Here is a 10,468-nt window from a genome sequence, read left to right as displayed (position 1 = left end):
GCGGGCCCCGCCGTGGGGCGGCTTGACGGGAAAGTCGTCGTGCTGACCGCCGCCGCGCAGGGCATCGGCCGGGCCGCCGCCGTGGTGAGTCCTCTTGTCGTCCAGAGTCACCTTCGAGGTGCTGAGTTATGGGGACTGATGCCGTGGATTTCATTCTGCTAGCCTTTTTTTTTTTTTTTTTAAATTTAATTGGCTTTCATGCTTGGAGTAAGTTTAAAAAAAAAATGAGGCACTGTCCCGGATTCCAGGCAGCTAAGGAGATGGATGGCACGTTTGCGCTGCGACATATGCGCTAACCTTGACCTCCGAGGAATTCTCCGCCGTTTCTCTGCACTAAATCGGAAATGGAGGGCGGGAGTGCCCAGGGGCTCGCTCTCTGAAATAATGCCGGCCACAGGGCTGCAGATCTGAGCGCGCTGGGGACCTTGTCTCCGAGTTACCAGCCTCTCCCACCTGGTACTCCCTCCTAGGCTAATAACACACCTCAAGGGCCACGCCGAGTCCAGGCTGCCGTCCCGTTTACACCGAGAAAGCACACGGCACTCCTAGGAGGAAGCGTGTTCACAGAACCCACTTTTCTCTTACTACCCGGCGTTTGGTCCCCTGCTCAGCAACGCTCACAGGCGCTCAGCGCAGGAGAGCAGCATGCTGAGAAGTGCTGAAGACAGAATTGGTGGTTTATAAAAAACACCTTTTTGTTTGCCACGACTTAAGCACTTCGGGCAGCAAACGGGTGGTTATCTGTGGTCCTGATGACCAGGTGTTCCTTAAAGTAACAGCAGGGGAGAGGTAGAGGTCGGACTAGAGAGTGTGAAATTTCACCTGTTGTAAATGGAAAACAGAACTGGAAAGAAGAGAAAGAGAAGCGGGGCCCAAGGACTTTCCACTCGGAAAAGCGGGTCACTGCGTGAACAGAGGCGTGTTTGTGCTTCGTGCCTAACAGGCTTTTGCAAGAGAAGGTGCCAGAGTCATAGCCACGGACATCAATGAGGCCAAACTTCAGGAGCTGGAAACGTACCCCGGTAAGCCGCCCGGAGCCGGGGGATCCGAGGCCGCCAGGCGGCCTGCGAGGGCCTCATGTGTGGGAGCAGTGCCTCAGCTGCTCAGCCCCTTGGGCTGCTCTTCCCAGCATGACCGGCAGAGACAGAATCTATATTCCACAAACCGACACACAAAAATCTGTGCATTTAAATGTTAAAAAAATCAAAGACGTATTTTTTTAATTCTGTGTTTCTTCAACCTGTTGAGGGATTTAGTTACTAATTACAAAATGACCTGTGAAAATTTAACAATTCATTTTTTTTAAGGTTTTTACCACAGGGCATGAGCGCTCACCAGAGAGACAGAGAGAGGGAAAGTGAGAAATCAGCTCCCAGGGGAAGGGCCACTCCATAATCCCTTCTCCATTCTCCTCCTGATTTGGGGGATTTGGGGCATACATGCATATGTGCTGAGTTTCAAGCTGCCAGATCCAGGTCTCGAACCATGGTCGGCCATGTGGGAGTCCAGCGCCTTAACCACTATGCCTCCTGCTGGCCCACCAGTTGTTAACTTTGGACAGCAGCTTTTCACTTCTGCACCTTCCTCCCTGGGCAGCACAGTCCAGCGGGAACACCACAGGAGCCACGTGGTGTTAAATGTTCCAGTAGCCACATCAGACAAGTGAAGGGTCGGGCCAGCAGGTGGAGTGCTGGTCAGGGCGGCTCGACCCCGCGTGGCCACGAACTGCATGGGTGTAGGCCCTGACCTGGTGGTTTGAGACACACACTGGGCACATGCGCATGCTTTCCTAGGGTCCCGAAAGGAAGGAGGGACAGAGCAGAGAGGATTGCAGCGTTACCATTCCCCATGGGGGTGCAGTGCCTTCTCACTTTCCCTCTCTGTCTCTTTCTTTCTCCAGAGACCACATGTGTCCTCTGGTAAAAGTAAACTTTTTTAAAGTGAAAAGAGACTTAGCCAATGGCAAACTGTACTGTGGCATTGGGAGCTTTGTAGCCAACCACGGCTTGAATTCCAGAACCGACTAGAAAACACTGTGGGCACGTGCCCAAGAGTCCAGGGAGCTGGGGAAGGGCATCGCGGCGGGCAGAGACCTAGCAGACCCGTGCCTCGCTCTTCCCCGTACACATGCGTGCGTCTCTAACATGAATACAACTAACTTTAAAAAGGGAAAAAAAGATGATAAATAACTTTAATGCTGTCTCTATTCAATGCAATATATCTAAAGTATTATCATCTCAATATGGAGCCAATGTAAATAATGAGCGATGGAATCTCACAGTCTTTTTTTTATACTAAACCTATTAGAACTTTATTATAACCTTTTAAAAATAATTTATTTAATTTCATTTTTTTCATTTATTTAATTTGATCAGAGAGAGAGAGAAAGTGGGAAAGCAAGCCACCAGATCCAGGACTTGAACCATAGTTGGCCATGTGGGAGTGTCCAGCGCCTTAACCACCACACCACCTGCTGGTCCCCCAGTTTAATCATTAAGTTTTCAACTCTACTGAGGCATAATTGACAAATTAAAACTGTACATCATCAAGGTATGCAAGGTTTTTTGTTTTGTTTTGCTATCGGGTGCGTGCACTCTCCAGAGAGAGACAGAGGGGACAAGTGAGCAGTGCCCCTCCAGGGGGATGGCCATGCCACAGTCCTTTCTATTCCCTTCTCTTGGGATTTGGGGCATGCGCGTGCCCACACACACACACACACACACAGCATAATTTTCGAACACGACTGGCCACGAGAGAGTCCAGTGCCTTAGTCACTACGCTACCTGCTGGCCCCCTGAACATCGTTTTGTAAGAGACATAAATGCTGCCTTTATCAGCCAACAGATGGGGTTTTTCAGTAACTCGGATAATGCGTATCTCAGACTCGCGCTGGATCTCACATGGCCAGCCTTCCGTGCCCCGTCGCTTCCTCTGAGCCCCTCATTTCTCCTTGCTGTTCAGCCCAGAGATAAGTGCTGATGCCCTCGTCTGAGAGTCATGTCTGACAAGTACCGGCAATGACCTAATGGCGAAGCTCCTGGACAGAAAGTCCCCCCACACTCCCAGCCGTTCCCCCTGTACGCAGGTAGAAGTGTCTACGGGAGGGCGGCTCAGACGGCCCATGTGCACTTACCAGTCCGACTCTCTGTTCAGTTTAGAAACCAGAGGATAGGGAGCGAGAGGGGTGGGTGTGTTATTTTGGGGGGTGGGTCAACATGGACTTAAGAGTCACTACTGAGATTGTTAAGACTTTTAAGGCCCTAGTAATGGTCGATAATCTTGGAGTGCCTACCTGGGTAGATGTTGCAGTCTTCACACTTCAAAGCAGACAAATATTCAAGGCTGAACATTCTTTATGGTTATACATTGTGGCTTATTATTTTATTTTCAGGTATTCAAACTCGTGTCCTGGATGTGACAAAGAAGAAACAAATCGATCAGTTTGCCAATGAAGTCGAGAGGCTTGACGTTCTCTTTAATGTTGCCGGGTAATTCATAATTGTTTATAAACTTTTCTTTGTACTTTTCTTACGGAAAACTTCCCTGTGACTTTTATTAAAAGAATTTTGATAATATAGAAAAAAATAGTAGTTGTGAATCATGATATATCCCTTGAGCAGTATGGCTAGTTCTGGACAGAATTTTAATTGCACAGAACAGCAAGGTAGACAGCTGTAGCAGCTTACATGGACTAGGCCTCAGGGCAGGTGAAGTCAAGATGCTGACACTGATACATAGCTGTGTCATGTGTTATATGAGTGTATGGGAGTTAATCATTTCTTCTTTTTATTTTTAATAGAGAGCATGTGTGCTCCCCAGAGAGACAGGGAGAAAGACAGAGAAAGCACCCCCGAGTAGGGCCTGACCACCTTGCAATCCTCCTCTATGTCCCCATCCGATCAGGATTTGAGACTCTCACACATATGCACCCAGTGTTTTTTGAGCCACTGGACTGGGATTTGAACTGTGGTCAGCCATCTGGGATCCAGCTTCCTGAGCAAAGAGGCTATGGGGTGGATCCTTCTCTCTTTTTTTTTATGGTATTGAGAGAGATTTATTTCTTGGGGTTTTCTTGTTTGTTTTAGGTTTTTGTCATTGGGTATGTGTGCTTGCCGGAGAGAGACAGAGGGAAAGTGAGAAATCACTCACCTGAGAGAGGTGGCCACACGGGAATCCCTTCTTCTCCATCCTCCTGTTAGGATTTTCAGCACACATCCACACGTGCCTGGCAGGGTTTTCAAGCTTCCAGGTCTGGGACTTGAACCGTGGGAGGTAGTCCATCACCTTAACCACCATGCCACTTGCTGGCCCCTATTTATTTATTTTCTGACAGCACCTCGCCTCATCCTCATTCTCCCTGCCCGGTCTGGTAGGTCACAGGCATCTACCACGTCTGCGGCCTGTTCTGAGCCCAGAACTGCACCAGGGAGCTGAACCCAGACCTCCCGTGTGGTCCCAGCTGCTGCGCAGCGGCTCCCTCTCAATGGCACCACCGAGGCTGGACCTCTTTCTGATCTGCTTGATAAATAATCTCGTCGCACGTAGGACCATGAAAGAAGCAGCAGAGCTCACTTTTTTTTTTTTTCTTTTTTGGAGAGATTTTCACTGTAGGGCGCGTGCGCTCGCCAGACAGACAGAGAGAGACATAGAGACAGAAAGCGAGAAATCACCCCCCAGGGGGGATGGTCACGCCGCAATCCCTTCTCCTCCATTCTCCTCTCGGGATCTTGGGCACGCACGCACACGCGCCCGGCGTGAGTTTTAAGCCACCGGGTCCGGGACACGAACCGCGGTCGACTACGTGGGAGTCCAGCGACATAGCCATTACGCTAACTGCTGGTTCCCAGCAGAGCTCACTTTTGAGCGTCTGTGAAGTTTTCCGCAGTGTAGGGGATGAAGAAAGATAGCAGGTAGTTCTACTGAGAGACTGCTCCCCCGGCTGATCTAGAAGTGCTGTGGTTTGTGGGAGTCACAACCAACAATAAGGACCAAAAGCCACCAAGGCTTTCTGCTTGAGGAAGGGTGGCTTCGAGCCTTCATCCCTGGTTTCCACCGTGTTTTGGAAGCTAAGTGCTGTAGGGACACGCGTTTTCCTTGCAGTTTTGATTTCCCTTGAGAATCCTCAATCTGCCACGGGAGGGCACTGTTGCCCTTGGAAACTGGGTGAAATCAAGCCCTGCTCTGGCTGGTTGTTTTCAACGCCATTGCAGCTGGTATAGTTTCTTACCTTTACACAGCCTGAGCTCTTGCTTTCTTCTTTTTAAAAAAGGATGTTTATAGGTAACAAATGTTTTCATTTAAGTTGATGGAATTCTTACCAACCTACGATACTAAATGACACTGTGTTTAAGTTGTTTAAAGTCTTGGGAAGAGAAGGAAAACAGGGTGAAAGTCCTTGCAGAGCTGTAGAAATGACCGGCATGAGAAGAGTTGTAATGGACAGAGTGTATGTACATAGGAAGCAGCTACGGGACGGTGGGTCACAGCAGTGTAAAAAGATGGGCAATCTGATACCTATTTTTTACAAAAGCCAGTAGAACTCTTAAAAATGTGCACGACATAAGGTAAATGCTCCATGTGAAGAAGAAAAATATGGGTATATCCTTGATTCAATTAATGTACTATGTGCATGCCTTAAGAAACCATTCTGGGGGCTAGCAGGTGGTGTGGTCAAAGGCATTGGACTCCCACATGGCCGACCGTACTTTGAGCCCTGGACCTGGCAGCTTGCTTTCTTGCTTTCTTTCCTTTTTCTGTCTCTCTTTGGTCAGATTAAAAAAATATAATAATAACAAATGGAATTAAATAAATAAATCTTTTAAAAAAAGCATTCTGCAGTTCACAAAGTTACACATTAATTATAAGTACATCAGAAGCCACTGAGAATGAATGGATGAATAAATAAATAAATACATAAATAATAAATAGAAATGATCAGCAAATGGGTTGGAATGTTGGGGTTTTTTAGAATTATTTTATTAACTTTGTTTATTTTTAATTTGATCGGGGGGGCAGAGCAAGAACAAGGAGAACAAGACCAAGACAGAGAAGAGAGAGAAAGAGAGAGAAAGCAAGCCACCATGTCCAGGACTTGAACTGCAGTCAGCCATGTGGGAGTCCAGCGTCTTTAACCACCATGCCACCTGCCAGTCCTAGGTCAGAATGTTTTATCATGGCAACTTTTCCTCCTTGCTTTCTCGCCCTCCAGTTTCGTCCATCATGGAACCATCCTGGACTGCGAGGAGAAAGACTGGGACTTCTCCATGAACCTCAACGTCCGCAGCATGTACCTGATGATCAAGGCCTTCCTTCCGAAGGTGAGACGACCCCACCACCAGGACAAGCCCTGCGGGAGGGTAAAATGCAGTGCTTAAGAAGCCTGCCCACATGGGAAGGTTGTCAGTTCGAGTCCGGAGCCCTCCCTGAGTAAGTTGCCCATGATCTAGGGCTGGCTGGAATCGAGGGTGGACTTTGGTGTCATGGGCTGTATTTGGGTTCTCTTTTTAAGAGAGGTTTTTGCTCTAGGGTGAGTGTACTCACCAGAGAGACAGAAAGTGAGAAATCACTCCCCCTGGGGGGGGAGGGGGGCGGCTACACCGCAATCCTTTCTCCATCTCCCCTCGGGATCTTGGGCATGTGTGTACATGCGCCCAGTGTGAGTTTTAGGCTGCTTTGTCCGTGACTCAAAACATGGTCGACCATGGAAGTCCAGCAACGTAACCATTGCGCCCTCTGCTGGTCCCCAGGTTCTCTTTTTCTCTCTTTCTCTCTCATGGAATAAGTAAATGGATTTTTAAAAAACTAAAAACAAAAAAATACAGTGGCCATGACTAACTTGGCCCCTGATCTCAGCCAGGGCCCAGATGTCCCAGATGTCCCGCATAGTCTGAACGCTGTCCCTAGTTGGCCGCGTGCCCAGAGATGGTACATGTGCCTCCTCAGGTCTAGTTCTTACGCCTGAAAACTGGAGTGATGACTGCACATCACGCCCAGCTCCAGGTGTCCGGGTTCTCTGTATCGTTAACTATTACGCACGTACACCAGGCTAGAACTTTCCAGGGGAAGCCAGGATTTGGAGTCTGGGCACAAATGGAAGGTCAGGCGATCAAACACAGGCACACTTGTAGGAAAGTTTTGTCCATGGACAGATACTCGGAAAACCCATCTTTCGTCTGGAACTGCCCCCTCCATGCTGCCTTCTCACACCCACTGCAGGGGGCAGGGCTCTCCCTGGCAGTCCATCATTGAAAGACCAATCAAACATTGAAAGAGCCAATATTGAAAGAGCCAACAGATGGCATAGTGGTTGCATCACTGGACTCCCACATGGTCGGCCACGGTTCAGATCCCAGATCTGGTAGCTTGAAAATCATGTCAGGCCCATGTGCATACAGAATCCCAGGAGTGAAATGGAAGAGAAGGGACTGTGGCATGGCTACCCCCCCCATGGCTGTGATTCCTCACTTTCCCTCTCACTGTCTCTCTCTTTTTCCAGTGAGTGCACACTCCCTAAGGCAAGAACCTCTTAAATAAAGAAAGAATTAAAAAAAAAAAAAAAAAGTTGGAAATACCATAATAGGAGTCCGGTGCAGAACCTGAGCTCCGCTGCAGGGAGATCCGTTAGGGCCAAGATTTGTGGATGTCCTCATTGTTTGGGTTTGCTTATTTGCCTGCTTGCTTTTTACCCCTTACAATATATATTGGATTGTTGGAAAAGTCATGACGCGTTTTTGCATAGAAATACATACAAAAATGCATCATGACTTTTCTGACAACCTAATACTTTTTTTTTTTTTTTTGGCCAGAGGGCAGGAGCACACTCAACAGAGAGAAAAACAAACAGAGAAAACACCTCACAACGAGGCCTTTTCACACCACAATCCATTGTCCTCCATTTCTCCATTCCCTCCAAATCCCGGGCATGCATGTTCACACCTGGTGTGTTTTTCAAGCCACCGGGGCTGGGATTCAAACCACAGATGGCCACGTGATATCTGGCGTCTTCCACTCAGCACTTAACGGCTATGCCACAGGGCCAGCCTTGCCCTGCCGAATCCTAGGAGGGTCCTTAGCACTTAGAGGTGCTCAGCAAACATTGCTGAATGAATAAATGAACCAAAGTGTCTGTCCAGGCAGAAGTCAGGCATGGACCCCGAGACCCAGTGGCCATGGTGTGCTGAGTTTGGGATCTGAGTCTGGTCAAGGGAGGGTGGGCTGAGACAGAGCAAGACGACATACAGCAAGAGGGACTGCCCAGGGTCTGTCTGGCCCGAGTTGCCGGGAGGTTGAGCCTCTGTGGCATTACCCTGTGCGTGGCATGCTTTGCCGTACAGCCGTACTCGCCGGGGTCTTGCACCGTCCGGGTGCTGAGCTGTCGCTGAGAGACAGCACGGAGGGCACAGGCACCAGGGTCCTGCACGGAAGGTGGTCCTTCCTGCCCCTGGCCTCCCCGTGAGGCTCTGCGGAGGTCTCTGCTTTCCTGGACCCTGGTGATGACACCCTGCCGTCAGACTGCCAGGTCGCTGTCAGCCAGGGTTGTGGCTTCGTCCTACCCTCCCGGACCTGATGCCATGCTGGACCACAGTCGGTGTGCATAAATGTGCATGGAACGGAGTAGGTCTCCCGACCTCAGGAATGCAGAAGCAGTTAGCTTCCGTTTGCATCCCATTGAGCTGAGAGCGTATGCCTGGCCTTGTGAACACTCGTCCCCACAGGGCAGTGGTGTCCCCCTCTGAAGTGCCGGCAGGCGTGTGTACCTGGGCAGTCCCCACAGCGGCTGTGAGGGCTGTGGGTTCACTCCCGGACTGCACAGCAGTGCTCAGTGTCAGCCATACGACATAAACTGGCTCTGCGAGCCGTAAGTACCCCCGGCCTTGTGAAGAGGTAGTGTTTTCAGACAGCAGGGTGCGTATTTGTTGAATCTGCTTCGTTTTGGCAGATGCTCGCTCAGAAATCTGGCAACATCATCAACATGTCGTCTGTGGCTTCCAGCATCAAAGGTAGGCAGGCCTCTGTCCCCCAAGGAGGGTGACGCTCCCACACCCTCAGGGCTACGGGGTTTGGTTGCAGACACAATAGACATCATAAAACCAACACATTTCAGCATTGCTTTAGAACAGTCGGTATTGAGGGACCAGCAGGTGGCATGGTGATTGAGGCGCTGGACATTCCCACGTGGCCGACTGCGGTTCGAGTCCTGGGTCTGGTGGCATGCTTTCCCACTTGCCTTCCTCTTCTCTCTCTCTGTCTCTCTGTGGTCAAAATGAATGAATAAATAAAACTGAATAAATCATTAAAAGGAAAGTCGGTACTGAGTTCCTCAGCCATCAGACCTTTTGGACTAGCCGTGGGCCAGCCGTAAGATCACTTGTTTTCTGTGCCGTTCCTTGTATTCCAGAAGGGGACACCTGTCCTTTAATACATCGAGCATCCACCGTGTGCTCTTGCCACACCCAGAAAAATTCACACCCAAACAAGGAAGTGAGGCAGGCAACCCCTCTCACAGTGCTGTCACCATGCAGGGCAGTGACGCTGCCCACAGGTGATCTGGGACAGAAGTCACACGGAAGGGAGAGGAGCATGGTGTAAAATGTAGTGGACGTCAGAGCCCAGCACAGGGCATCAATGAGTTTGGGGACCAGCAGGTGACATGGTGGACTGCAGTGTGAGTCCTGGACCTGGTAGCTCCATTTCTCACTTTCCCTCTCTCTTTCGCTCTCTGTCTCTCTCTGGTGTGTGCACATACTCCTTACCAAATTAAATAATAAGAGTAATGATAAGCAAAATTAAATAATTCTTTAAAACAAATGAAATAGCCCCAGCTGAAGCGACATTCCTCCCTCTGCAAGGATACACACATGGAGCATGCGCAAAAGGGGGCGCAGAGGCGTGCCACCGCCTCCTCTTTTACTGTTTGTTTGGCTTCGTTTCTTTCTGCTTTGTTTCTTTGGAACCTGCCTGGGGACTATATCCGTCAATGAGGAGCGGGAGAAGTGAAGCATCCCCACACCTAAGTCTCAGCTCAGTCGTGTCCATCTGATATTATTTTCCTACATTCAGAAACCGCCCCTGTCAGAAGGGAAAATCTGATATTAATTTCAGAAGAAGGCGGTGGGGAGAGCCAGCAGGATTGCCTTTCTTTCTAAAGGAAGCTGTTTTTGATTCCTCCCCGGCCATGGGCGCCGCCCTGCAGGAGTCGTGAACAGGTGCGTGTACAGCACGACCAAGGCGGCCGTGATCGGCCTCACCAAGGCAGTGGCTGCGGACTTCATCCAGCAGGGCATCCGGTGCAACTGCGTGTGCCCAGGTGAGACACCGCACAGGCCGGCATCCGGTCCAACTGCGTGTGCCCGGGTGAGACACCGCGCAGGCTGGCGTCTGGTGCAACTGTGTGTGCCTGGGTGAGACGCCGCGCAGGCCGGCATCCGGTGCAACTGCATCTGCCCAGGGCAGACACCACGGAGGCCGG

General features: G+C 50.0%; 1 protein-coding gene across 1 annotated transcript in view; it reads left to right on the top strand.

Moving 5' to 3' along the window:
• The window catches only part of BDH2 (3-hydroxybutyrate dehydrogenase 2), a 21,799-nt gene that overhangs the window by 1,918 nt on the left and 9,413 nt on the right, over nucleotides 1-10,468 (top strand). The window contains exons 4-9 of the mRNA XM_027772933.1: nucleotides 7-84; nucleotides 944-1,022; nucleotides 3,392-3,488; nucleotides 6,209-6,317; nucleotides 8,939-8,999; nucleotides 10,193-10,306. Of these exons, the coding sequence (XP_027628734.1) occupies nucleotides 7-84; nucleotides 944-1,022; nucleotides 3,392-3,488; nucleotides 6,209-6,317; nucleotides 8,939-8,999; nucleotides 10,193-10,306 (538 nt within the window). The remainder of the gene's footprint in view (nucleotides 1-6; nucleotides 85-943; nucleotides 1,023-3,391; nucleotides 3,489-6,208; nucleotides 6,318-8,938; nucleotides 9,000-10,192; nucleotides 10,307-10,468) is intronic.

This window comes from Tupaia chinensis, unplaced genomic scaffold (assembly GCF_000334495.1).
Source record: "Tupaia chinensis unplaced genomic scaffold, TupChi_1.0 Scaffold000315_1, whole genome shotgun sequence".
Taxonomy (NCBI): domain Eukaryota; kingdom Metazoa; phylum Chordata; class Mammalia; order Scandentia; family Tupaiidae; genus Tupaia; species Tupaia belangeri.
This window is presented reverse-complemented; position numbering and strand designations above follow the sequence as displayed.